This window comes from Poecile atricapillus, chromosome 6 (assembly GCF_030490865.1).
Source record: "Poecile atricapillus isolate bPoeAtr1 chromosome 6, bPoeAtr1.hap1, whole genome shotgun sequence".
In the NCBI taxonomy this organism is placed as follows: Eukaryota; Metazoa; Chordata; class Aves; order Passeriformes; family Paridae; genus Poecile; species Poecile atricapillus.
Window position 1 is genome coordinate 34,420,154 of NC_081254.1, and position 26,603 is coordinate 34,446,756.

The 26,603-nt window shown below is 49.3% G+C and overlaps 3 protein-coding genes across 4 annotated transcripts; all 3 read left to right on the forward strand.

The window, feature by feature from the left end:
• Positions 1–1,054: 1,054 nt before the first annotated feature.
• On the forward strand, positions 1,055–2,606 carry HMX3 (H6 family homeobox 3). The gene is made up of 2 exons (XM_058841623.1): positions 1,055–1,458; positions 1,696–2,606. The coding sequence occupies exons 1-2, from the start codon at positions 1,143–1,145 to the stop codon at positions 2,301–2,303; spliced, it is 924 nt and encodes a 307-aa protein (XP_058697606.1). The 5' UTR covers positions 1,055–1,142; the 3' UTR covers positions 2,304–2,606.
• Positions 2,607–5,859: 3,253 nt separating this feature from the next.
• Positions 5,860–12,666, forward strand: HMX2 (H6 family homeobox 2). Its single transcript, XM_058841707.1, has 3 exons — positions 5,860–5,980; positions 10,836–11,113; positions 11,840–12,666. Exons 2-3 carry the CDS (start codon positions 10,837–10,839, stop codon positions 12,385–12,387), a joined length of 825 nt encoding a protein of 274 aa, XP_058697690.1. The 5' UTR covers positions 5,860–5,980; position 10,836; the 3' UTR covers positions 12,388–12,666.
• Positions 5,958–25,451, forward strand: BUB3 (BUB3 mitotic checkpoint protein). 2 transcript variants are annotated; one of them, XM_058841705.1, is made up of 9 exons: positions 5,958–5,980; positions 13,958–14,075; positions 16,198–16,392; positions 16,885–16,954; positions 17,915–18,066; positions 20,732–20,890; positions 22,176–22,353; positions 22,893–23,109; positions 25,109–25,451. In XM_058841705.1, the coding sequence occupies exons 2-9, from the start codon at positions 14,067–14,069 to the stop codon at positions 25,116–25,118; spliced, it is 990 nt and encodes a 329-aa protein (XP_058697688.1). In that variant the 5' UTR covers positions 5,958–5,980; positions 13,958–14,066; the 3' UTR covers positions 25,119–25,451. The 2 variants fall into 2 exon arrangements, with proteins under 2 accessions (XP_058697688.1, XP_058697687.1); XM_058841704.1 differs by lacking the exon at positions 5,958–5,980 and adding an exon at positions 13,653–13,794.
• The last annotated feature ends 1,152 nt before the right edge of the window (positions 25,452–26,603 follow it).

Here is a 26,603-nt window from a genome sequence, read left to right on the forward strand (position 1 = left end):
GATCTCGGGATCACTCCCGTTCCCGAACACGCAGAGCGTTAGGGATGGATCCTAGAAGCACCGTGCTCAGACTCCGAGAGCGGCAGGGACGGATCTCGGGAGCTCCCCGTGACCGAACCCTGGGAGCGCCCGGAGCTCGAAGCCCTGGAGCAGGGCAGGAACGAATCCCGGGAGTGCCCTGATCCCACGAGCGGCGGGCCCGGGTCGTTCCCGTTGTCGCCCCACCGCCGCGGGCTCGACGTGTCCCGCCGGCCCCGCTGCTGCCGGGCCGGGAACCGAGGCAGGGCCGCCGGGGCACCGTCGGGGGAGAGCTCTCTCGCCGCCGCGCAGCCCCCGCCCCGCAGTCCGTCCGCTCATTCGTTTCTGCCGCACGGCGGAGCTCAGCCAGAGGGTGTCCCGGTGCCCGGTATCCCGGCGGGGTTCGGCCCGGCCCGCTCCCCCCCCGGCCGCCGGCGGCTTTTGTTGCCGGCGGCGCGGGGCGGGGGCGCGGGGGGCGGCGCGGCGGGGCGGGGGCGGTTTTGAGGCAGGAGCGGCGCGGCCCGTGCCATTCGCCCGCCGCCGCTCCCGCCGCGCTCCGCCGAGCCGGTCCCTTTGTGCCGCCGGCCCGGCCCCGCTCGCCGCCTAATTGGACTCTGTAAACGCCAGGAACGGGCGGGCGGTCGCCGCCTCCGGGCACGGCGGCGCGTCGGGGGAGGGGGCCGGGGCCGCGGCTGCTGCGGGCAGGGGCTGCGCGGAGCCCTCTCCTCCCGCCGCCTCCCGCCTGATCCCATTCGCCTTTGTGCGTGCCCAATCGCCGCGTGCTCCCCGCGCGGAACGGGGATGACATTTTGATTTCATCATTAGCATCCGGCGTCAGGTTGACGCAGCAGCAGCGGCGGCGGGAGGCGGCGGCGGCGGCGGCAGCGACGACCCCGGCTCTCCGCCTGCCCGCAGCAGCCCCCCGGTGCCGCGGGCTGCTCGGGTCCCCCCGGCCCCCCGCCCTGCCGCCCCCCCATGCGAGGGGCCCCCGGCCGGCCCCGCCGCCGCCGCGCTCCCACGCCGCCCCTCCGCGCCTGTCCCCCGCGCCGCCGGGAGCCGCCACCTGCGCGCCGGGCGCGGGCTGCGGGGCCAGCGGCGGCCAGGAGCCGGCCGGGCAGCGGAGGATGCCGGAGACCGGGCAGGAGCCACCCAGCGCCCCTCCGCCGCCCCCCAAGGAGTCCTTCTACATCAAGAACCTGCTCAACGGCGGCCCCCCCAAGGCGCCCCCCAAGCAGCCGCGGGCGCTGTTCGCCCCCTCGGGCAAGGCGGCGGTGGACGGCGCCGGCTTCGCCCTCTCGCAGGTGGGCGACCTCGCCTTCCCCCGCTTCGAGATCCCGGCGCCGCGCTTCGCCCTGAGCGCCCACTGCCTGGAGCGCGCCCAGACCTGGTGGTACCCCTACGCCCTGACGCCGGCCGGAGCCCACCTGCCCCGCACGGAAGGTACCGCTCCCCAAAACTTCCATCGCTCCTTCCTTCCCTCCGGCCCTCCCCGGCGGGTCGGCGGCCGTGGGCACCGGGGGCGGCGGGGCGGGGGGTTGAAGCCGGCGCTGGGGAGGCGCGGGGATCCGGCCGGCTCGTCCCATTCTCCCTGCCGGGACGCGGGGCCTGGGCGGTGAAGGTGCCTTTTTGTGTCCCTCATCTCCCCTCTTCATGCCCCGCTTCGTCCTTCCCATGCAGCCGCAGAGAAATCCCTGCTGAGGGACTCGTCCCCCGCCTCGGGCACCGACCGGGACTCCCCGGAGCCGCTGCTGAAGGCGGAGGGGGAGCAGAAGGAGCTGGACTCCAAGAGCCCCGACGAGATCGTCCTGGAGGAGAGCGACTCGGAGGAGGCGAAGAAGGAGGGAGGCGCCGAGGACTGGAAGAAGCGGGAGGAGAGCCCGGAGAAGAAGCCGTGCCGCAAGAAGAAGACGCGCACGGTGTTCAGCCGCTCGCAGGTCTTCCAGCTGGAATCCACCTTCGACATGAAGCGCTACCTGAGCAGCTCGGAGCGGGCCGGCCTGGCCGCCTCGCTGCACCTGACAGAGACCCAGGTGAAGATTTGGTTCCAGAACCGCCGCAACAAGTGGAAGCGGCAGCTGGCAGCCGAGCTGGAGGCGGCCAACCTGAGCCACGCCTCGGCGCAGCGCATCGTCCGCGTCCCCATCCTCTACCACGAGAACTCGGGCGCGGAGGGGGGCGCGGGGGGCGGCGGAGCCCCCGGCACGCAGCCCCTGCTCACCTTCCCTCACCCGGTCTATTATTCGCACCCCGTGGTGACCTCCGTGCCGCTGCTGAGGCCCGTGTGAGCCCGGCCGGAGCTGCGCGGAGGGGCGCGGAGAGGCGCGCAAGTCACCCGGCCGCTTGTAAGTACTGCAGCCCCCCGTGCGACACACCCGGCCGGGACTGCGGGGACACCAGTGCGGGGCTGGGGGGACCCCTCGGAGGGTGGCGGTAGGAGGAAAGTCGCGGAAATTTAAGGGGGAGGAAAAAAAATAAAAAGCAAACAAAAAAAAATATAAAGAAAGGAATAAAAAGAAAAATGTGGGGGGAGGGAAACGAAAATGAGGAAAATGAAAGCGGGGGATTGTAGAGAACCCTGGAGCTGTCACACCTTTTGTAAACGTGGATGAAAACCGCGATGGTCTCTCTGTGGCTTTAGTTTTATTTTTGTAAAAAAAAAAAAGAAAAAAAAAGAAAAAAAAGAAAAAAGGGGGAAAAGGGGAAAAAAAAAAAGGATAGTAATAAAAACAATGAATGGTCCCAGGCCTCTCCTCGAGATTTGCCAAACACTAATGGGAAGCTGAATTTCTGTTCCTTTCGGACCTCTCCTTCTGCCTCCAAATAATTGTTCAGGCTCCTGATCCTGTCGTGACTCAAACTTCATCGACCACGGCTTTTCATTTAAGCAGACCTTTGCCTCTTTGCTTGCCCACGTTTTGTACTTTTTGGTTTCTGTCATGAGACTTTCACGAGCAAGAAATACAGCCTCAAAGTGAACGGTTAAATACACTCGCACGCTTTGAGTGACCCTTATTTATTATCGTTTACTTAGACATTTTTAATTCTTGTTTATAATTCTTGTTTTCCTAGTTGTCGGGTTGTTTCGGGTTTTTTTCCTTGTAAAGTTATTTCGGTATCTGGGTGGGGAAAAAAAAAAATCTGTACCCTTTTGCTTTCTTTTGTAATACTAATTATTATTATTATTATTAATATTATTGTACTTTTGAACTGTGCAATATTGTACGACGATTCTTAAAGCACTGCTTTTATTTGAATGGTGAGGAAAGGGTTTTTAGCATTGTAAAATTGCGTTTTTTCATGTTGTGCAAAATAAAATAAAAGAGAATTAAAAGCGAAGGAAAGTGAGAAGAGAGGAGCAAGGCATGGGAATTAGCATCAGCCCGGCTTATGCGAATAAATAAAGGAGATTCGGTGAGCTGGGCGCTTTAAGTGAAGGACAATCAACTTTAGGGTAATTTTAATTTATTTGATATGATGTACAGTTTTCTTCTAAAGTCCATTGAGTATGTGGATTTTAATAGGCAGAAATCAAGTGAGGAGTGGACACCTCTAGTCTCTCTCTGTCTTAGTGTCTGCTCACCTGTTGTCTGACAATTGTTTGCTGTCTTCCCAAGGGTTTGGGTTGGTTGGTTTCTTTTCTTTGTTTGATTTTAAATTTTGTTTTCCCCTTTCGGTTGTACCCTCTGCCCTCTCGCTTTCTGTTAGGGATCGGTCCTATTTTTAAAACAGCCTATATTGTTATAAACTTAATGTTGTGGTGGAAAAAAAAAATCAATAAAACCCGTTCCTTATCATTTTTAAAGTGTGGTTTTGGGCGGGAAAAATAAAAAAAAAAAAAAAAAAAAAAAAAAGAAAAAATATAAATAAACAACAATATAACATGAAAATAATAATAAAAAATAGAAAGAGCGAAAGAAATAACCCGAGGGTTGTCTGTGAGCGCTGGGGCTGCGGGCCGGGGCTCGGAGCCGATCCCGGCGGGGCTCCCTGGAGCGGGGATCCTCCGCAGGGAAGGGGATGGGCAGCGGGGGGATTTTTGGCAGCCCCGGCAGCAGCGGGGTCGCGGTGTCCGGGTTCCCCCAGGGAGGGGTCGCATCCTCCCGGGGAGCCCCCCGGGACCGCGCGGGGACAGCGGGGGGGTCCCTTCCCCACGGGAGCGCCGCCTCCCCTCCCCTCGGGCTTCCCCTGAACTTCTGGCCGCCCTTTCCTCTGCTCCCCCCCGGTGCTGCCCCTGCCTTCCCTTCGCCCCCCTCCTCCGGGGGCTGCCGCAGGGTGTCCAACCCCTCTGCCCACGGCCGGAGCCGTCACGCGTGTTAAAACCCCCGGCAGGGTTATTTGGAGATAGGATCGCTCTCCGCTTCCCGCAGATTGGCCCGAATCGACGTGTTGATAGCGCCGAGGGCAGGATTTGGGGCCAAAGAAATCAAAATAAAACTCAGCGTTGCGAAAAGATAATCCCGCGTTCTCTTTTCGTTTGGGATAAAAACCCTGGCAATGGGTCGTAAATGAAAAATAAACAGACTTTCGGGGTCAAAATACGGTGGTGGCTGTATCGCCTACAAACAGAGCGATGCCTTTGCTGTTTGCAGTACCAACTTTGGGACAAGTCGCTTGCAACCCATTAAAAATATTGTTGTCATAGTAAATACGTCTTTCCATTTTACAGCGCGGCAGCACGATGTTATCAAACGGCAAGGAAAAAAAGCTCATTTATTTCTGGTCAGTGCTCAGAAAACGATTCTGGACCCTCCTGGCCCTTCCCCAGCAGAGGAAGGAGCCCATGGACACCAGCGCGGCTGCGGCCCCGCAGCGCGGCCTTTGCGCGGCTGCGGGCAGCGGCTCTCCGTGCCCGTCCCGGGACTGCCAGGGGCGTTTCCCAGGGGACCGATGATCTTGGAAGGGTTGATGAGGCTCGGCAGGATTAGGATTATTTTTATTTTTTTTTTTAATTAAGGAGAGGAAAAAAAAAATAAGAAGAAACTAAGCACTCTAAGCGGATGCCAGGTTTTCTGTTTCCCGCTGCCCCTGCACACGGCGGGATCGACAGCAGGCAGATGCTGTGAAAGCTGGAGGTGAAGTTGGGCCTGTGAGCCCGGTTCGCTGCCCCCCGAGCCGCCCCTCTCCCGCGGCCGGAGTTTTCCCACAGCCCGGCCGGGAGGGATCGCTGGGAGCGGGGCGCTCCTTTCTGTCCGCATCGGCAGCAAGCCGAGCCTGGCGCTCAGGCTTCTCTCAAGGAGTGTCCCCAAACTCCATCCTATCCCTCAACGAAGCGGAATGCAAAGCGAAGGGTTCCGTTTCTCCCTTGGAGGGAGATGCCGGCGAGCGAGGGCTCCGCCAGCCCCGGCGTTCCCCGCTGCGCTGCGCCGCTCCCGGGCGGGGGGCGCCGGCCTGGAGCGGGACAGGAACGGCCCGGGCTGCCAAGGGACCCCCCACCCCCTCCTCCCTCACCTTTGGCCCCCCTCAAAGTTTCTGGAGATCCCGCATCACCCGGGGATGGAGTAAAAGCAATGGCTTTGAGTGGTGGAAACAAAACCATCTTTACAGAAACAAAATCTGTCTGTCGGGGAGGTGGGTGCGATTCAAAGAAAGTTGCTTCGATCCTCTCGGCTGTTGGCAACTCCGCGACCACTCGTGTTTACTGCTGCGTTCCCGCTCGGCAAATCTCTGCCTTTGTTTGCAATTCGAGAGATAACGCGGTTCTTCTCGGCCACTGTTTTGAGCCGGGCTGAACAGAACTAGCTCGCCTGTTTGTGGTCGAAACACACATGTATTTCTTTTATTTGGTAGTAAATAGGGGGTTGCTGTGTATAGCAAACAGCGGGGGGAAAGATATAAACTTCCCGGCCACCAGATTTGGGGATTGAGAAGTTTTGCGTTCCAGAGGGCTGAGGCAGGGAGCGGGGGGCTCGGATCCGTTCGGCCCCTCCAGCAGCCTCACGCTCCCGGCGACCCACATTGGGAGGTTGGTATTTTTTTATCCTAATAATTATTGGTAATTTTTTTTTTTTTTTAGCCGAGTATTTTAAAATTTTCTGGTACAGGTCTGTGGGGTTTGTTTGGGAAATGTTGTCAGTGCAGAACGGGCGGCAGAGGTGGAGACACGCTGAGCCGTTCCAAGGGAATAATCCCGCTTTAAAACAGTGGTGGAAAACCCTGTGGGTTTGGGTTTCAGGGTTGTTGGGTTTTTTTTCCCCAAATATGCTGCAAGTGTCTCTGTAATAATCACTTTACTCTATCGACTTGGCATAGTGTGCTAACGGAATGAGAAGACCATTAAGAGCATTAACAGATTGGTACAGCATAATGCTTCAGTTCATATTGATCGTAAAACGTCTGTAAAATATTGTTTCAAATGAATCTATTGTTCCTGCGCTCTTTCGGCGGTGTTGATGACCTTGGTTTGTTCTCCCACATCCAAATTATTCTTCCGCCGCTCCCGTACGATTGGGACCGGCCAGCGGGACCTGTCGCCGCCGTCCCCGCGGACCTTCACCTATCCAAAAGCGTGGTTTGAGGGGTCAGAATCACCTCAAAAACAAGAAAACATTAGAAATCGTTTCTGTAGGAGGGAAGGGACCCGGTGTGAGTGTGCCCTGCGTGCGGGGAGCGGCTCGCCAGAGCCTCCCTCCGCTCCGCGCTGTGCGCGGCTGCCGAGAGAAAATCTCTCCCGGGATCACCTCCCCGGGAAGCCCCCGGAGTTGCTCAGCGGAGACTTCCGAAGCTGTTTAGATGAATATCAAGTCGAAGGGGATGCAGATCCTGCGGGCAGCCCCCAGCCCACATCCCGCGGGGCCGGCCCGGCCCGGGGTGTCCTGGGGGGACCCCGAGGAGCGCAGCCCGGGGCCTTTGGTGACTCTGTCGAGCTGCTCGTGCATATTTTACCGCCCAAATCAGCCAATCCCTCTCGATCTGAGCGATGCCTCGGATTTCAAACTCCCCGGCCCCACTCCCTGCCTCTCTGGAAGGGGTCGTGGCACGGCTGTCCCCCCGTGGGGACACGCGTGTCGCCGGGCACAGCTCGGAGCGGCCCCGGCGCTCTCTCCCGCGGCTCTGGGAAGCGGCCGCTCGACAGGAATGAAACCTCCGCTTCCCTCAGGTTTGGTCACCTGGTCTCGGAGCTCTCCTGAGCTTCGATATTTTAAATAAATATAAAGAATCTCTTGCTCTCCTCAGCTCTATTCGCCTTCATGATAGAGTGGAACCATCAGATTTTCATCAAAGTTCTATTAAGTGAAACATAGGTTGCAGGGCACCCTCTGATTGAAACAGTTTAAATTTTAATTGTGTTTTTAATTTGACATATAGTTGCAGAAAGGAATGACACTACAACGCCAAGGGGCGGTCGATTTTCTTAATTTCTCCCAGAGGAATTGATGAGTCTATCAGGCCACTAGACTGGAAACACATTAAAGCTCTCTGGTTAGGTTGTTAATTGGAACTTGATGGATAGGGGGCCTTGGATAGGCTATGCTGATCCAATCTTCATGACTTTCTGTTTTCCAATAAATTACACGATTCATTTTCCAGCCACAGATTACATAAATTGTACACCTCTAGGGCTCTCTTTTTCAAATAGGGAGCCCTTTTCCCCAAAAGCCTATTGCGAGATGTCATTTGCACCAAAAAACGAGCAGCAGAGGCTCTTGAATGAAAATCGAAACATAATCAACGTTTATACTTAGAAAATTTATTGAGATCATTTTCTCTGGTATTTCCTTATTTTAAAGTTTGGACGCGCCATATATCATAATCCACACGTGTAAAGGGGACTGTGTTTAATATTTATCGAAGCTTGATTCCAAGATCAAACTTGTTTATGACTTCATCTGTCATTTCAGAGGGAACCTTCTCCCGATATTACGGCCGCTCAACAAGCCTATTTTCCGAGTGCTGCAAAAGCAGCGGAGATCAATTTTTATTAGGCTCCCTTTGAAAGCTTGCTCAGGGCCACTTTAATATCGAGCATTGTAATAATCTGGAGATCTAAACTTTAAGCGTTCGCTCTGTCTTTCAAAGTTTATCTTTGCCGTGGCGTTTGATCATCGGTGCCCCGACGGGACGGGCGGCGGGGAGGGAGAGGGGAGAGCGGCCAGCTGCGGGTTACCCCCACGCAAAACCCTTCCCGTGGCCAGCAGCCCCTGCCCTGATGAATATTTGATCAGATGATAATGAGAGCTCGGCTGGGCCGCTCCGACCCGCCGTTCCTCCCTTCCCGCAGAATCTGCTTGGCTTCCCTCCCTCCCGAGCGGAGCGGCCGCTCCCTAAGTTTGGCCTAAATAGTCATTTCAGGGAAATGTGCTGTTTTTCTGGCTGTGGCCGAGCAGAGCTCACGCTGCCCGCAGCGCTTGTTCATGCCCGCCCAGCACCCATCTCTCCGGCCAAGCTCCGGAGCGTCCCCTCGGCCCGGCCGCAGCCACTCGTGCGGCTCCCAGGAGCAGGAGCCTGTCCCTGGGGAAGGGAGGGCAGTGCCAGGGGCACGCTGTGCTGGTGGCCTTCGAAGGGACGGAGCTGCCGTGGGCGGCAGCTGGAGGCCAGCGGTGCCACCGCAGTGTCACGTCGGGGGCTGCCGGAGGAGAGGGGTGGCCCTTCTGTCGCCTTCCCTCCCCGCTCCGGGCCCGTCCCCGCGCAGGAGCCGAGGGCTGGCAGCCCCCGGGGGCTCTCCCAGGTCGGGCAGGTCCCCTGGACGGTTCTGGCTCGGAGCCCCCTTGCCCCGCTCCCCGCCCCGGGAGGGCTGTGGGGTCCGGGTGCGGGGCCAGCCGGGGCGGCAGAGCGGGATGAAGGACGATTTCTTAAATTGTATTTCAGTGCGGGGTCTTTCCGGGTTAATGAGCTGACATCATGATTAAAGCTGACCATTTGTAATGTGTCGCGACCCTGTTGAAAAGCACTGAAAAGGTTAATGTGGTAAAACAGGACAGCACCTGCCCCTCAGAGGGAGAGGAGGAGCTGGAACACTTTTCCTAATCAATTAGTCCATTAATGAGTCTATCAAGTAGTTAAGTAGTTAAAGATTATGCCGCTGGTCTGGGTAACAGTCGTCATCTCGCTATACCTAATTATATTATAAGTACTTTATTCAATATACCGGACATAATATGGTGACTCGGAGTTAATGAAAATGTCATTTTAAAACGTCTTGACATTTGTCTCTATTGATTTGTATATTTCCATCTCATTCTTTGCTTTACCCTATTTGATTTTCTTTTTTTCTCTTTTTTCTTTTTTTTTTTTTTTTTTTTGGAAGGGGGGTTTATTTCTGGAGAGAGGGAATGACCGCACCGTGGGGGGAGGAATCAACAGCTGGAGCTCGCAGAGACCCCCGGCCCACCCCTCTCGGGCAACCCAGGGTTAAAAACCCGGTGCCCCGGCCCCGGCCAAGGATATCGCACCTGAACACGGATGCGACCAAACCCACCAGGATTTCCGAGCTGCAGCAGCGCTTCCCACTCGCTCCCCTCCGCAGGAGCCTCCCCGGCCGTAGCGGGGGCTGCAGCAGTCGGGGACGGCTGCGGGCTCGGGGACAGCCCCACCCACGGCCACGGGTGTCCGCAGGGAAGGAGGGCCCAGGGAGGGAGCTCATCCCTTTGCAGCCGCGGCAGCGGGGAAATGGAGAGGGAGGCAGGGGAAGAGTGGGGCCGGGGTCGTGGGGCAACTCGGGGACCAGTCTGGTGCTTTCCACAGCGGCCCCGTTACCGGGGCTCCTTCCTGAAGCTTCCCGGGGCGGGAACAGGCACCGATCCCACGCCGGCGGGATCCCAGCTCCCGGTCCCAGGCAGCCGTCGGGGCTCGATCTCCGCCTGGTACCTCCGGGAAAAGGGTGCTCCAGACCCCAGAACCGCGGGCCTGGGGAGGCTCTCGGGCTCCCAGCTGCCGCTCCGTCTGCTCTAAGGAAGGTGGTGGATCCTGGCGGGGTCCTTGCCCTCGGCCCCACGTTCCCTTTGGGACAGGTGGGACACAACAGCTGCCACCTGCAGGTTTTTCCTTCCGAGGGCAGGAAGAGGTTTTTCCTTTCCGAGGAAGGAAAGAGCTGCGGTGGGTGTGATTCACACCCACCCCGCAAGGGAAGAGCCCCTGAGTGCTGACAAAGTTTATTTGGAAATGCAGCGGCACGTACCATCCCTCCCTGCTCCCCACGGCTTCCAGGCCCTGGGATGGAAACGCGGGAGGAATTTCGCGGGACATTTGTCACCGGCTGCAGCGCAAATCCCGGATTCTGGAAGGTTTCCCAGTGCTGCCGAGCAGGCAACACACCGTGACAGGTTTTTTTTTTTTTTCCCTCCTCTAATGAGGAGAAGGGTAAAGATCCCCGGATATGCACAAGGTGTTTATCCCGACACCCCCCGCCCCCGGCCGGCATAAGCCATTCAGCCCACGTCGCTGTCGCCCACTCGAGGTGGAGGGCAGGAGGGATGGCGGGCGGCCAGCAGCTCTCCTCCGGGGGTGCGGGGTCAGCGTAGCCCCCGGGAACGGCGGCGAGGACCCGGCGGGGATCCCCCCTCCCCGCACCTCCCCATTCCCGGACCCCGCGGGTTTCCAAACTTTCCGTGGCCGCCGCCGCCGTGATTGGCGAGGCGGAGGCCACCTCCATGCAAATGAAGCCCCGCCGCCCGCCGCCCGCAGATCAATAGGGACGCGGGGGAAGGAGCATGCATTCCGCCTGGGCCGGCGCGGGGAGAGCCGGCCACCGCACGCCCCAAGCGCCCCCCGAAACACCTCCCTGCGAGCGCTCCCCGCAGCCTGCCGGGGCACCCCCCTCCCGTGCGCCCCGAGCCCCTCTAAAGCGACAGCTTCCCTCCTCTGCTTTCTTATGAACCCAGGATGAGCAGCAAAGAAGACCCGAGCAAGTGCTGTCCGGCGGCTGCTCCCATCTCCAGTTTCACCATCCAGTCCATCCTGGGCAGCGGCAGCTCCGAGCCCCCCCGGGAAGCCGGCGACAGAGCGCCCGCCTGGCCCGCCCGCGCCCGGACCCTCTCCCTGTCCTCGGAGGACGAGGAGCCGGAGGAGAGCTGGAAGCACCGCGGCTGCTTCTGCCCCGAGGCTCAGGGCCCCGCCGAGGCGTGCCACAAGCACCAGCCCCTCAGCTTCACCTGTCTCGGTGAGTAGACGGAGGGATGGGACGGGGCGGACGGGCCCCGTCGGGGAGCGCCCCGGAGAGCTCGGCCCCGGTCCGGCCCCCGGCGGGAAGAGGGAGGCGGGGGCACGTCGCACCTTCTCTGCTTTCGGGGCACAGAGTATTTGCGCCGTCCGTGGGTGAAGCGGGGAGGAAAGAACTCCAGAAAAAATGGGGTGGCTTTTTTTTTCTTTTTTTTTTCTTTTCCACCCCATCCGGCGCGGATTTCCCTGAGGGATGCGGTGCAATCGATAACGCTCGTTTCCTTAGATTCCGATTACGGTGCTCGGGCAGAGAGAAGAGCGACGTTTATTTATTTATTTATTTATTTTGCATTATTTCTGAATAAACGGTCTGTGAAATGCGATGCTGTAAAGTAAAATTCGCCGGCTCGTGTCGGATAGGGAGCCTGGTACACAGATGTTTTCACTGTGGCACTCACACCCACCTGTCCGTCCATCCATCCATCCATCCATCCATCCATCCATCCATCCATCCATCCATCCATCCACACATCCATCCGAGGGCCAGGGATACCCAGGAGAGGATGGCCTCCCCTGGCGTCGGTCGTGTGTGCCCCCGGGAGCAGAGGCGGCGGGTGCCTGCCCGGGGTCTCTCCTCGGTCCTTTTTCCCTCCGGGGCGGGGGGCTCGGCCGTCGGGGGTCCCGGTTCCGGCCGCCGTGCGACCCCCGCGCTGTCGCTCTGTTGCAGGCAGCGCCAAGGGGAGCGGAGCGGCGGCGGCGGGCAGCGGGGAGCGGGGGCCCTTCCTCTCGCCCCCCCAGCAGGACTGTAAGGACGAGAAGGAGAAGCCGCTGGGACCCTCCTCGCCTTCCTGCGGGGACCGGCAGCGCGACGGCGGGGACCGGCAGGCCGGAGCCGCCAAGAAGAAGACGCGCACGGTGTTCAGCCGCAGCCAGGTCTATCAGCTGGAATCCACCTTCGACATGAAGCGCTACCTGAGCAGCTCGGAGCGGGCCTGCCTGGCCTCCAGCCTGCAGCTCACCGAGACCCAGGTGAAGACCTGGTTCCAGAACCGCAGGAACAAGTGGAAACGGCAGCTCTCGGCCGAGCTGGAGGCGGCCAACATGGCCCACGCCTCGGCGCAGACTCTGGTGGGGATGCCGCTGGTGTTCAGAGACAATTCCCTCCTCCGAGTGCCGGTGCCCCGGTCCATCGCCTTCCCCGCCCCTCTCTACTACCCCGGCAGCAACCTCTCGGCCTTACCGCTCTACAACCTCTACAACAAGATCGACTACTGAGCCCCGCGCCCCCCGCCCCGCGCCCGCCCCGTCGGGACCCGCACCGGGAGCGGGGCCGGGGCCGCCGCGGGGGCTCCGTGCGGGGGCTCAGGCCGCCCCCACGGAGGGGACACAGCACCGAAACTGATGGGAGGGACGGGCAAACGGAGATTCCGGGGCGCCGGGGGCACCCCCGCTCTCCCCTCCTGCTATCCTGTCACTTGAAAAGAAAAAGAAAAAAAAGAAAAAAGGAATTAATTAAAAAAAAAAGCGTTATTTCAGATCTGTAAATATTTTTAAAGAAAGTAAGAAAGAAAAAAAAAAATTAAAGCGTTTTAAGCCTCTTTTGTAAATTTGCCACCTCGGTCGCGTGTCCCCGAGGGGGACCCCGAGGGGGACCCCGGCACCGGGGGTGCCCCGCAGCCGGGCCGGGAAGGGCCCGCGGGGCTCGGGATCGATGCACGGGAGAGCCAAAACGACCTGTAACGCCGAGGGTTTATTTTTCCGGAATTTTTGCTCCTTATCTCGTTTCCTGCAGGGAATCCCAGCCGGGCCTGACCGTCCGTCCGTGCCGCGGCCGGCGGGGGCTCGCTGCCCTTCTCTCGGCTGGGAGATGAAGGGTATTTCCCGAAAAGTTTCCTAAACGGGCACCTTTTTTTTTGTTTTTCTGTTTTTCGGAGTGTTTTGATAGAAACCGCGGTGATGGGCTCTGTGCTACCGGGTTCGCACTGGGCATCCTCGACGGCTCCCCACGGGACACGGCCTCGATCGGTCACCCCAAACCGAGTAAATCCCGCGGCAAGTGGCGATTAAGCTGCGGCCACCGGCTCCGAGGTACGGCCCGTACCGAGCGCCGGGGGTGTCACAGCAACAGCAACAGCAACGAGGACAGCGGAAAACAAACCCCCGAAAAACAGAGAAATAAAATATTCGAAGGGATAAATAAGGCGTTTTTCAGTGCGGGGAAGGAGAACGCTCTCCCCGCTCTCCGCAGGCGGTGTTTGATCCACAGACCCTTTGCCCCGGGGTAGCGGCAGCCGGGGTGGGGAACGCAGCCCCTCTTCGTCGCTCCGCCTTTCGGACTCTTTATTTTTTTATTTTTTAGGGGTAATAACTCGTATTTCGGGTTTTATCTGCTTGCACTGCTAAAACCCAGCAGCAGCCTCTCTTTCCCCGCGGCACCAGCCCGTGCGGTTCCCTCGGGAGCATCTCCCGGGCCCCTCCGTTACCGGCCGGGATGGGACGGGGACAAGGGACCGACCCTTACGCGCCTCCACTGCCCCGGGAGCGGCGAACTACAACTCCCGGCACGCCCCGCGGCGGCGGGCTCGCGGCGCACGCCGGGGACGCAGCGTCACGCGCGTTCAAACCGGCCAATCGCGGGGGGAGGGCCGCAGTGCGCGCGCGCGGGCGGCGGCGGAGGCTGAGGTGAGGTCGGGAGCGGGAGCCGGGATCGGGGGTTCGGGATTGGCACCGGGACCCTGGGCACGGCCTAAACCTCCCGTGCCTGCCGTGCGTTCGTTCCCCGGTGCGGCCCGCCCTCCCTCCCTGGTTTCCAGGCCCTTCCCTCACTCTTTTCCCTTCCCGGCAGCGTCTTCCTCATCCCGGCGCTCTTCACAGGCACCGAGGCCTCGGGGCTACCGTAACTCCGAAAGCTTTTCCTTGGCGGCCCGTGGAGCGGCGGGAGGATCTCGTTCAACATGAAAACGGTATTTTGAGTTTCGTGATTTCTGAAGAAAAGCGCGGGCGGGGAGTCCCGGGACTCTCACCGGAGCGTTCTGCTTTGTTCCAGCGACTCCGGCCAGCTGAGTGACACCTGTGCCAGGAGGAGCTGTAAAAGCACAGATTTCTTGCTCCTTCACTAAAAAATATTATTATTTTTGTCTTTTTTTTTGCAAAACTGAACCCCTTAGTTAAGTCAGAATCGCCATTTCAGCAGCATGCGCTTTCTCTGAAGTATTTAAAAGTTTTTTCTTGTGGCGCACCAACATTTTACCAGGACTTTGTTGTTTGAGGTGGGCACAGCACTGTGGTTTGGCAATTCTGGTTGTGGAGCAGCTTTTTTTTGTGAAAATTTGGAGCTCTGGGTCTAATTATTATTATTATTATTATTTTTTTTACCATGTGTAAGAGGTAGGATATACTTAAATTCTGCTATTATGAACATTGTTCTGGATTAAAAATATCCTTCCAGGTTTCTTGTGTAAGTAGCTTTGCCTCCTGGAGTTGCTTTTGGGCTGGTTAATAATTTGTACCAGGTCTCAAATACAATAACTTGTACCTCAGGCCTCTTGTTTTGTTGTTTGAGTTTCCTGGCCTAAGCAGACACAGCAATAAGCTTGTCCAATTTAATTTTTCCAGTTTTACTGAATTCTGTTAGATTTTGTGTCTCTGGACCTGCATCTGAAACATCCTCAGCAGGTGTTGCTGAATTCCAAGTAGCTTTCCCATGGAAAGATGGGTGACAAAACTTCAAGCCTCTCTTTTCTCAAGTGTTCCCAAAGCAGGGCTAAAAAAGGGGCTCAGAAAGAAGCTTTTCTATTATTAAAAGGGTTTTTCCCCTGTCCCTTCATGCTTAAATGGCAGAAATAACACTTTATGTTGACGCAGTGGGTATTTTTTTGTGTTTTTGAAGGATGTATTAGAAAGCAAAGCTCCCACTCAGGAAATCTGTCCAGTGTAGGAGTGTGTGTTCCTCACTTTATGGCACAACTTGGTGATTGTTTAGTTGCTGACCAGCACTGGACTGGAACCACTGTGCCCTAAATTTCCAGCTTGCCCTTGGTTCATCATTCTCAGAGGTGTAATCTTACCTTTGCACTTGTACATACAAATTCTGTAACGGTGTTACAGAAAATCTGAGCTGATTCTGCTCTGCCCCTTTAGCAGGAGGTAAATGTGCTGTGAAGGCCTTGGGAAGCCTTTAAAAGATGCTGTGGTTGTTTTGTTGGTGGATGTGTAAGGAGCAGTTTCTTCTTTTATAGTGCTTCTAAGGGGTAAGCTGTTTTCCAGCTGAAATTTGCAGTTTATAGTTTCTGTCCTTGGAATTTTTCAACAAAGTAGTCCTGGAATGGGAGTGCTGCATTTGCCTTCTGAGTCATTGCTCTTTGATTGAATTGTTGATACTTTTCCCTGGTCACATCCCAGTTCCATGGTCACTCCACATTTCAGCCCTTCACAAACGTAACTGTCCTTTCTTTACCTGCCCTTTGGATTTTAAGGGGGAAAAACAATCTTAAAGCTTTTTGGTGCACATATTTCACAGCACTTATGGGAGCCTAAAGATCTGAAAGTTGCACAGTGCCCAGAATTATATAAAAGATGATCCTGTTGCAGTTCTTAGAAGTGTGTGACAGGAGCAAATCAACCCCTTTTGGAGTTTTCAAATCCAATTCCTTTCTGCTAATATGTGTTTTTTAAAGTAACTTCTTGATGTTCACAATAACTTATAAACGTTTAATTCAGAAAACCTAGCCACACACTCAGCAGAGTGAGTGAAATGCGTTTGTAAGTAACAATATCTAAACTTGTAGGTTATAATAGTGGTCATAATAGTTCTGTGTTGTTTCTTTATTCGTGTTGCATTTGATATTTAAAAGTTCTCTGTAAAGAAAGGCATTTATTGAGGACAGGGATTGGCATCTTGAATTTTTTATTTTTATTTTGTTTTGTTTTGTTTGTTTGTGAAAAATTTGGACAAACCTGTTCTGTGTAAAAGCCAGTGAAATTTTCAGTTCTGCTTTGGGCTGCCTTTCAGAGGGCTCAGTCTTGTTCACTTGCTAGGCCTGTGTTGTAGCCATTAAAATTGCATCTGTGCCTTATTGTCTGCAGATGACGGGATCAAACGAGTTCAAACTCAACCAAACTCCAGATGATGGGATTTCATCAGTAAAGTTTAGTCCAAACACATCTCAGTTTCTGCTCGTTTCATCCTGGGACACAACTGTTCGGCTCTATGATGTTCCTGCCAACACCATGAGACTCAAATATCAGCATTCAGGAGCTGTCCTGGACTGTGCTTTTTATGTAAGTGTGGGAGGGTTTTTTAATTATTATTTTGCAGCTGTAGAGTGCCCAAGGTATGAGAAGTTGTCAGTCCCTGAAATTAAAGAGGGGCCTACCTGTGCTTTTTTTTACTGAATGTTTTGTCATGTGGCTGATGCTGTACTGTGGATCAAAATTTCAGGTTCTCTAATGCTACCTCCCTTCTAAATCAGTTTTAGGATTACACTGCACCTGACTTAGGTTGTCAGCCATTTAAAATCTGAAGAAATGGAAATTATGTGGTGTAGTGTCTCTCTGCCTTTTAAAAATTTAGTTTTACTTCTAAACTAAAGAAATTCATACCACTAAAGCACTTAAACATTTTGGAAAGCTGCTGTTTAAATCTGGGTCAGACCTTAAAATTTGTTTTTATCCTCCCAAAAACTCTTGAAAGGAAGTCCTTTGTTACCAGTTTAGGATGCTGAATGCAGAGCAGCCATGGAAAAGTAATACAGTAAATTTTATGCTTTGTAGGATCCTACCCATGCCTGGAGTGGAGGGTTGGATCAGCAACTGAAAATGCACGACTTAAACACGGACCAAGGTGAGCAGATTGAATTCTAAATGAGCTTCAGATTCATGTCCTTACATGCACTGAATATTCCTCAGGTTCTTCAGGTGGAGCATATTTAAGTATCTGGCAGAATAACCAGTGACCCTAACAAGGAGCACCTAAAAACCTGGAAGAATTTGGCATTGCCAGAAAGTTTGGTAGCTGCCTCCAGGATGCCTTGAATTTGTTTTCTGATGATAATCCTGCTCTACCAGGTTAGAGTAGGTTACAGTGGCTCAGTTGGGGGGAAGTAGCCAAGCTGAGCTAAAGCTGAGCACGTTGTTTTTCAGAGCTTTGTGGTTTGGATGATCTTTCATGGCAGAGGATATATAAAGCTTTTGCTTTTGTCAAGCATGGCCTTGTACTACAGTTTTTTTTGCTTGAAAACAACAGTTATGTAATGTGGTTTGTCTCACTTTTTTGTGCTTTCTTAGGGTGTTAAAGAGAAAAGTGAATTTCAGCCAGTCACCAGCACCAGCCAACAGCCTGGGCTTGACAAATGAGTGTGTGCAGTAATGGTACCAAAAAGCTCAAATAATTCTGCCATAGCTGACTTCCTACAAGTGTTGTAATATTTTTATTAAGATGTAGTACTAATTGCTTTCTCTTGTTGTATTATTGGTATACACAAGCTTAACTTGCTTTCTATATTAGTGTGTTTGTCAGTGTGATACCAGTTGATGATTTATACTTGTAAAGATCTCTCAGTGACTGCCTAAAATTCTTAAATCCTAAGCTCAAGAGCCGTAAGTTTAAATGTAACAATCCTGTTCTTTGCAAAAGTTATGCTTCTAAAGGCTGAACTATCCTTACAGGGACTTCTGGCATAGAAATGCACCTTTAGAATATCAGAAAACGCTTGTGCTGCAGTTGTGGGTGTTTTTTTTTATTCATTTCACACATTCTGACTGTAGGGCCAGTAAAGTTGCAGTATATTGTGTTTTGTTACAGAAAACCTTGTTGGTGCCCACGATGCTCCTATCAGGTGTGTGGAGTATTGCCCAGAGGTGAATGTCATGGTGACTGGCAGCTGGGATCAAACAGTCAAACTCTGGGATCCCCGAACTCCCTGTAATGCAGGAACCTTCTCCCAGCCTGAAAAGGTGAGTGCTGCATTCCAGGTGTTAAACAATGCATCCTGGGACTGAAACATCACACAGGACACTGCCTTGGGCTGAATTTGTGAATTATTATATTTAATACTTTTTAAACTGGTTGAAAGTGTAGCATTTTAAAAGATTGGTATTCAGAATGTATTGCCATTTTTGGTGAGGGCTTTGAGCTTTCCTCAACATTCCTTAATTCTTCGTGCTTGTGCTGGACCACATTCTTAAAATTTAAAATAAATTTGAAGGAAAACCAAGCATCTTGGCTTAATTATAATACACACAGTTGATTTCCTTAAATGTTAAGGAAACATTTAAGGACCCTGGCAGTCCTAAGGTTTGACTGTTTTGGAATGTGCACAGCAAAATATCTCTACAGTAAACCATTTATGTTGCCTGAAATAATATTTTGCTTTTTCACTTGTGTTCAAAAAATTGAACAGAATTGCTTGCATTGTGATTTATCAGTTTTGTATTAATGCCTAGTAAATTTGGATATTCTTCTAAAGCTGACATCCTCTGTGCTAATGGGAGACTCGGAGAAATAAGATAAAATGGGATGATGTCTTCAGCTTTTTCTAATGGCCATATGATGTGTTAACTTCTCATACTGCTTACAGTGGTGTCATTGAAAGAATTAACAGGAATTCCTATTTTTTTTCAGGCTGGCTTGCTGGATAATTTTACATATGAATATTTTTTTTTCCTGTACCTTTTAAAAATTTCATTTAGCACTGTGACATCCTATTGTCAAGTCCTAATTATGAGCCATCATTACCTTCCCTTTGCCCCTAAATAGCTCTTACTTTTGTTCCAGCAGAGCTGGATCTACTTCTGGCAAGACCTTTGTGCAGAATAAAGTAATTGCATTATTTCTAGTTTTGATTTATAGATGTATGTAGCATGTAAAGAACTGTGATAAATTGCTGACAGAATATCATATAATGGACAGCCACAGTGAATCAAGCTGCTTATTGGTTCAGCAAGGTTCATTATGTCATTTTTTTAATGCTGCCTTTGATGAATGTGTACACCTACTCCACTGCATGACAACGGTTTCATTTGATTTATGGCCGTGTGGTGGAGAAAGAACACTCACTGTACAGGTGTGACATCAGTTTGTGAAGAAGATTTAAGATATTTAATGTCCTTTATGCCTTTGTTTCCCTGTATGTACACAAACACATTTTATATAGAGTTTATGAATATTTCTGGACCAATTTTTACATCAATAACAAAGAACTGTCTTGTCAAAAGGTGTAACTACTATCAGCTCAAAGTTTTCTTACCCTTTTTAGGAGTAATTTGGATTATCAGAAATTTTGGGCAACTCCTCTGTGACTATTTAAAACTTTTCCCATCTTAAAATCTCAGTCTTAAGAGTTCATTAATCACATTTTAGAGAAGAAGGCATTCTGGATGGATGAGAGTTGGTTAAAGGAAGCTTTTTTATTTATATGTATACATACACACCTGCCTTCTTAGCTCTTTATTAGAAATTAACTTTTTGGAAACGTATTTGTAGCAAATGAAAAGTTGTGTCTGATGTTTCAGTGCAGCCTTACCAGAACCAAGCAGCTTTGTTGGGCTTCATCAGAGAACCAGAAAGTGAAACCAAATGAAATCGTCCAAGCACGTGCCAAAAGTAAACTGATTTCCTCTGCCGGGATACCAGATCTCTTACACTTTTAATTCCTGATCTGAGGAATACCCAAGATCTGTTTCCTGTGTGTTTGGCTGCATTTGATCACTGGAAAAAGCTCATTCTCATCTTTTACTCTTGTTAGCAGCTCGGTGGCAGCTGTAGGTAGCTGGATTCCATCTGCTTATGTATCAACAACTTGGAATTCATTCCATAGCACAGTTTTTTTTGACTAAACTTCTTTCCTTTTTCCTTTTTTTTTTTTTTTTTAATGTATTACCAGATGAACTGCGTCCCAGGCAATAGTTGGAAACAACAATTCATGCAGTAAATATTTTCATGTGAAATTTGATAAGCCAAAATTTCCCACTGAGCCAAGTTTTGGGGTAGAGTTAAAATTCCAAACCATTATTATTATCTTTTTTTTTTTTTTTTATATATGTCAAGCATATTGCTTTCTTCAAATTCACTTAGTTTTAATAAAGTATAAAAAGTAATGTTTTTTTAATGATCTCTTGGCAATTTATTTTGTTTTATTAACATGAAGCTCAACTCAAAATATTCTGTTTATAATGAAAAATACTTGGTTACCAGGTGGAGGAAAACAGAGAAGAAAATGTGTGGTGTGGTTTTGTAGAACTAAACTGCAGGATCATGAACTGGCAGTGGGAATGCAAAACCAAGCAGAGATTAATTCCAGTGTCCATCACTTCTCCTCCTGTTCCTTTGTATGGGTTTTTCTTTTGCCATTAATTTTAGTAAATTTAATGCTTGGAACAGTTTTTGAGCTTTTCAATGTTGCACCAGGGTGTTCTCACTAACCAGCTGCACATTCCTGCCACTTATCCCAAATTTGGGTTCTAAATGAAAGCTGAATGGAATTCTGTTGCTGAGCATTCCCTGGGAGATGTCACCAGTTGTGTTAGTGCTCATTGCTGACACCTTATTCTGTACAAAGAGCAGGGGGATTTTCAGGCTAATATCAGTGTTAAATACTGTAAATATTTTTTTTTTTGGAAGGTCTACACCCTCTCTGTGTCTGGGGACAGACTGATTGTGGGGACAGCAGGTCGGAGGGTGCTGGTGTGGGATTTGAGGAACATGGGATACGTTCAGCAGCGAAGGGAATCGAGCCTGAAATACCAGACCCGCTGCATCAGAGCATTCCCCAACAAGCAGGTATGAGAGCAATGGCAGCAATCACATTTCTGCTGAGTATTCTTTGGGAAAATGAGGGTTTATTTTCAAGTTTATTTTTCAGTGAGGGTGTGTTTTGTAATCAAACTTTGGGAGGGGGGAGGCTTCCTGTGCTACATTAATTCTTTTTAGTGCAGCTTAGCAATGTTTGCCACTGACTTAGCATGTTATGTTGTCGTTTTGTTCCTCAAGATTTATCTCCTTTTTAAAAATAACCTATTTAATGAATCACAATGCTGACATGTAATTAAAAAACATCCCCTCCCCAGGTGCAGTAGGAGAGAGAAAGCCAGAATTGGTGGTTCCTAAGCATCTTTTATGCATTGTAACTCGGGGTTCTTGAACAGTCTGTGAACAGGGGCAGGATTAAAACTGCATGAATGTCGTTTATATATTTCTCTTTTTTTTTTGTCTCTGAGTCTGTGTCATGCACTGCAGAACCCTGGGCCCATTATCCAGGGGGAATTGTACAATTCAGGTGCTGTTCTGTGCAAGTTAACGTGGTGTGTCTGTGGTATTTCTTTTTCAAGGAAAGCAAGAAGATTGGCTTTCTCTGCCAAACTAATTTGTAAGGGAATTTTCCCCTGTACAGAGTGATAGTGCAGGAATTGCAAGACCTAGTTACTTGTTCTTGAACTGGCATGAATGCTTTGTCCATTTTCAGTTCTAGTTATAGTAAAACAAGCTGATCTTCCAGATTGTATTGTATGATGGATTTTAAAGAGCCTTGTTATAGCTAGATATCATTGCAATCCTATTTCTGAAAAGATCTATTATGGACTTAACTCAAAAGTGATAATAAAAGCATCTCGGGTTGCTCCAAGTCAGGACTGTAATTAACTGGATAAGTGAACACAACTTGTAATCAAGTTTCACTGAAAATACTATTTCAGTTTGAGTGTTTAGTTGTTAGTTTAAAGCTCTGAACTAATTTTAATGTAATTCTGAAACTAAATAGTCCTGTGAGTATCTCTCATATTTCAGATATTTAGGCCTTTGGGGGTAGGTGAGCAAATGCAAGGGGTTCTTATCTCTTGAAATTTTTTTCCCCAAAGAGAAGTTTGTGTTTGGACCTGCAGAAATAATTACAAGTCTCATTGTCAGCTTAAAACTATGATGCAATAGGACTCTCTCTTAGAAAGTTTTTTCCTGCTTTACTACTTTCTTAGAATTTAGAAGACTATGAAATAAAATTGCAGTCTTTTCTCCAGTTGTAAACTTCTAAAACATGTAGCTTCATTTTTTTTTTGTCTTTTCTTCTTGTTAGGGTTATGTTCTAAGTTCTATTGAAGGTCGTGTAGCTGTGGAATATTTGGATCCAAGCCCAGAAATCCAGAAGAAGAAATACGCATTCAAATGTCACCGTTTGAAGGAGAATAACATCGAGCAGATTTATCCAGTTAATGCCATTTCTTTCCATAATGTCCACAACACGTTTGCTACAGGTAAATACTCAATTCTTTGTAACACTTGCATCAGTCCCTTTAGTTTTCATGTAAACAGATCAGCGTTTGCTTCATATGCCCTGAATTTTTAAGCATTGAAATTGTATTCATGCCATAAGCAGGGTTTTAAAATTATTTGATGTAGTGAGAGTTCTTAAGTCTTAATATTTTTTCCCCCAAACACAAGCTTATGTTTGGACCTGCAGATGTAATCACAAGTCTCACTGTCAGCTTAAAATTATGATGCAATGAGAATCTCTCTTAGAAAGCTTTTTTCTGCCTTACTACTTAGAATTTAGAGGGCTATGAGATAAAATTGTGTTGCAGTCTTTTCTCCAGTTAACTGCTTTAACAGGGAGTTTGGGAAATGCTCATTGTGCTCTTTACTGAATGAATCAACCCTGTGTTTTTCCTGACAAAGTAATTATGACTAGTTTTCTTTTTTTCCTGTGCTGCATCTCTTCAGTTTTATTTTTTCCCTCAATTATAACTTACAAACGTTTTGTTTTTTTTTTTTTTTTTGAAACCCTGACTTGCAGGCGGCTCCGATGGCTTTGTGAATATCTGGGATCCCTTTAACAAGAAGAGGCTGTGCCAGTTCCATCGGTATCCCACCAGCATCGCCTCCCTGGCCTTCAGCAACGACGGAACCACCCTGGCCATAGCTTCTTCCTACATGTACGAAATGGATGACATCGAGCACCCCGAGGACGGCATCTACATCCGCCAAGTGACAGATGCAGAAACAAAGCCCAAGTGAGTGTCTGCTTCACCTGCAGTTGAGGCTCTCTGAGCCTCCACCCCAAGATTTATTAATTTTCCTAAATTCATGAATAGCATTATTGATGGCAGGAGATAGTGCAGCTTGACAGTAGGGCTGGGGTTGATGTTATCTCCTCCGCCCAAGCTTTCAATATCCGTAGGTTGATAGACGGCTGATGGATAAAATTGTGCCTGGTTGTTCAGTGGGAGAAGAATGTCAAACTCTTATCCTCTTTCAATAGGTGCTATTATATGAAGCTGTAGAGTTATTGCGAGCTCATTGCTTCAGGAATTGAGTGAAGAATTCAAGAATAATTTATTGGAGTAAATGTTAGCGTGTTTGGATATTTAAAACTTGGAATGAATGCAATCTGTCACACTGAGTGTGCACCCAGCTGTCAGAGTGAGCAGTGAATTTAGATTCTGCTCTAGGAGGGCTGTGTAAAATCAGGGAAAAGCTCTCTCAGTTCCTGGGTGTTGGAGTTGCTGCAGCCCTTTGATAACACACTTTTCTGTTGTTGTTGCTGTCAAAATGAGGCAAACTGATTGATGGAAGTAAAAATTCCTGTTCAGCTCACTTTGGCATGAATGTTACATAGAAAAATTGTCATCCCAGTGCAGAATTGTGCTGCCCTTAATGATGGAGGCACAGGAGCAGTTTGCTTTATTTTCAAATTCCTGTGCTTTATCACTGCTAGGTTTTTTCTCTTCTAGTACTCAATCTGTCTTACACCTTATCGGGTTGTCTCCATTATTAAAAGTGGCTGTGAAAACAGATACAGAAATGATCAAATTTCTTGAGTTTAAAACCTCAAGACCTTTCCCTCCATTTCCTTAAGTGACTCATCTGTTGCTTTGGAGCAGCTGTTTTATAGCTATGAAGATGAGATATTTATTATTGTATAACTTCCACATCTCTCACTTGGAGGTATTTGTTTTAAAATAATTTTTATACTCCTAGAAAAATAAAGCCAGAACTGTTTTAGTATTTATTTCTGGGAGTTCATCAAGTGGAAAAAATCCAAATATGATAATTATCTTGTTAGAAAATAAATCAGGTTGTACTTGTTACATACATTTATGAGTTTTGTTGTGTTTTTCAAAGTTGATAAAAGAATTCTTGCTGTTGTTGGTTTTCTAATATTAACAACTGCTTTCAAGGTTTATTGTACTCATTGCTAGTTAGAGTTGCTAATTCTGTAGATGCTTCGTTCTGCTGTACAAGGAGGTTAATCTACAATTAAACAATATTTCCTCTTGGCCCTCCATTATTTTCTGAAACAGATGGTTCATCATTTCCTGGGCTGTTAAACACAGCAAGGTTAAGGTTAGACTCTTGGGAATCAGCTAGTTTGGAATCTCATTAGGCTGTAGAAGGAAAACTAATAAGAATACTCCTTAATATCATTTTGTGACTGTAAACAATTATTTATTAGCAAACAATTGATCCCAGAAGGGCAAATTGTTTGAGTCAGTAATGAGCTGAGAAAAGACAGAGCATATCTGTGTATTTGGAAAATAATTGTAACGTAATTGCAATGCATTTAGACAGGCATCTTTTTGGACCTGTTTCTATCTTTAAATGAATTTCTGAAAACATTAACGAGGTTTATATGCTTTTCTGACATTTACAAGTTGCTTGTGCCAACCTTAGGGCACTAAGAATGATGGGTATATTTTAGTGGTTCAGTAGTGTGAGTCATCTCTGGTTTATTCTAAAAATAAGTTACTTAGGACAGAAGACTAATGGCAGTTTCATAGTGATCTTTTTTGCATGTTAATTTGAGTCTCAGTGTTTCTGCACAGTGCATTCTTAGTGCAACAAGATGGTGCCATATTATAGAAAGATGACTTTTTTCATCATTAAACTCTTCCATTCTGTATCTTGGTACAAGTGAAAGCTGGTTTTCTACTTTCCTAGGATGTTGAATGTTCTGCCTGATTATGATTGCTCTGAATATTCTTCCTAAACTAGAGTTTATTTAAATTGCAGGTCCACTTAGACTACTGGTGCTACTCCTTCTCTACACAAGATGATCACCTGCTCCTAACAAAGCTCCACTTAAACAAGCAAAGTGAGAAGAACAATCTTTGTACTCCTGTTGTTTTTAATTAAGAAATGTTTGTTTGTGTATTGTAGTTTGTCTAAATCTGTCATTCCTTGACTGCTTATAATGTTAGTGAAACTATTTTCTTTATCTGCTGTCTGGAGCGGAACTAGTTCAGTCCTGTAGATAACCTTATAAAAATTTAGACATTTTGTAGTATCTGATTATGAAAACTCCTACTGCTTTCTTACTTGTTCAATAAATATCTATAGATTTTTTGAAAACAAATACTTTGTGTAGCAGCCTTTACTGATTGTGAAACAAATGTTGAGACCAGACCCTTAAATTGCAGGAGTTCTTGAGTTCTAAATCTTCCTGATGGAAAATTTTCTGAATCCTTAATCTTTTTCCAGCGAGATGAACCGGGAAATAAAAAGAAATTTTTTCTATTGAGTATTACCACTAAAAGCTGTCTCACTCAACTCTGTTTGCAGAGCAGACTCAGACTGCTCTCCTGGTCACTTGTGTCTGGTGTTACTTGTTAAATATCCATTTTACAGTGAATAGTAAGGAGAGGCAGAAAAGCTGAGGCTCGAGGAAGGTGACTGAGGTGTGGGTGTTTTGGATTGGAGATTGGATTCATTCTTTGCTTCCAACTTCTTCCATCAGTGCCTGTGTAGCCAGTGGGAGCACTTTATTACCTGTAGGAAAACAAACTTGCTGACAACAGGAATGGTACCAGATCGTTGCAGAGAAGGTGGTGATGGAGAGGAAACAGCTCTGTGTGTGCACAGATCTGACAAACTTGAGCTCTTACCAGATAGACATGGTAAATGAGTTATATATGGAATATTTTGTACTTTGTCGTGAGCTAGATGTGGATTCTTTGGTAATAGAAATTGGTTTTGATAGGTTTGGAAAAGATGAACATCTTCCTGAGTTAAATACGAATAATGCCCTCACCACAGTGTCATCCAGCCTCTGTAGTTGTGCACCACCCCTGTTCCTTGCAGTTTTAATTGGATTTTTTGCAGTGGGGGTTACATGGCTGGTGTTGGGCAGAAGTTGAATTTTTGATGTCACCTTAGGAGGACATAACTCTTGGGTGTTCAGGTGTTTTATTATTTTTAGAATTTTAGCTTTGCTAAAGAGGGCTGATTGGAGCCCAGTCATGGGAACTAAAGGTTTTTGTCAGTGACTAGCAAAGCAATAATAAGCTTATGGAAAAAAGAAGTGAGGATGTGTCCAAATTAAAAAAAAATTAAAAAGTGTGAAGGCAGAATTAGGCTGGGACTAAGGAAAAGGTGGTTTAGTGATGATGTGGAGAAAGGAATATGTGAAATGGAGAGAGGATAACTTGGAGAATTACAGGCATGGAGCTGTGGGAAACAAAGTGGAATAAGAGCTTGAGAGCAAAGGGCAAAACACACAGAATTAGTG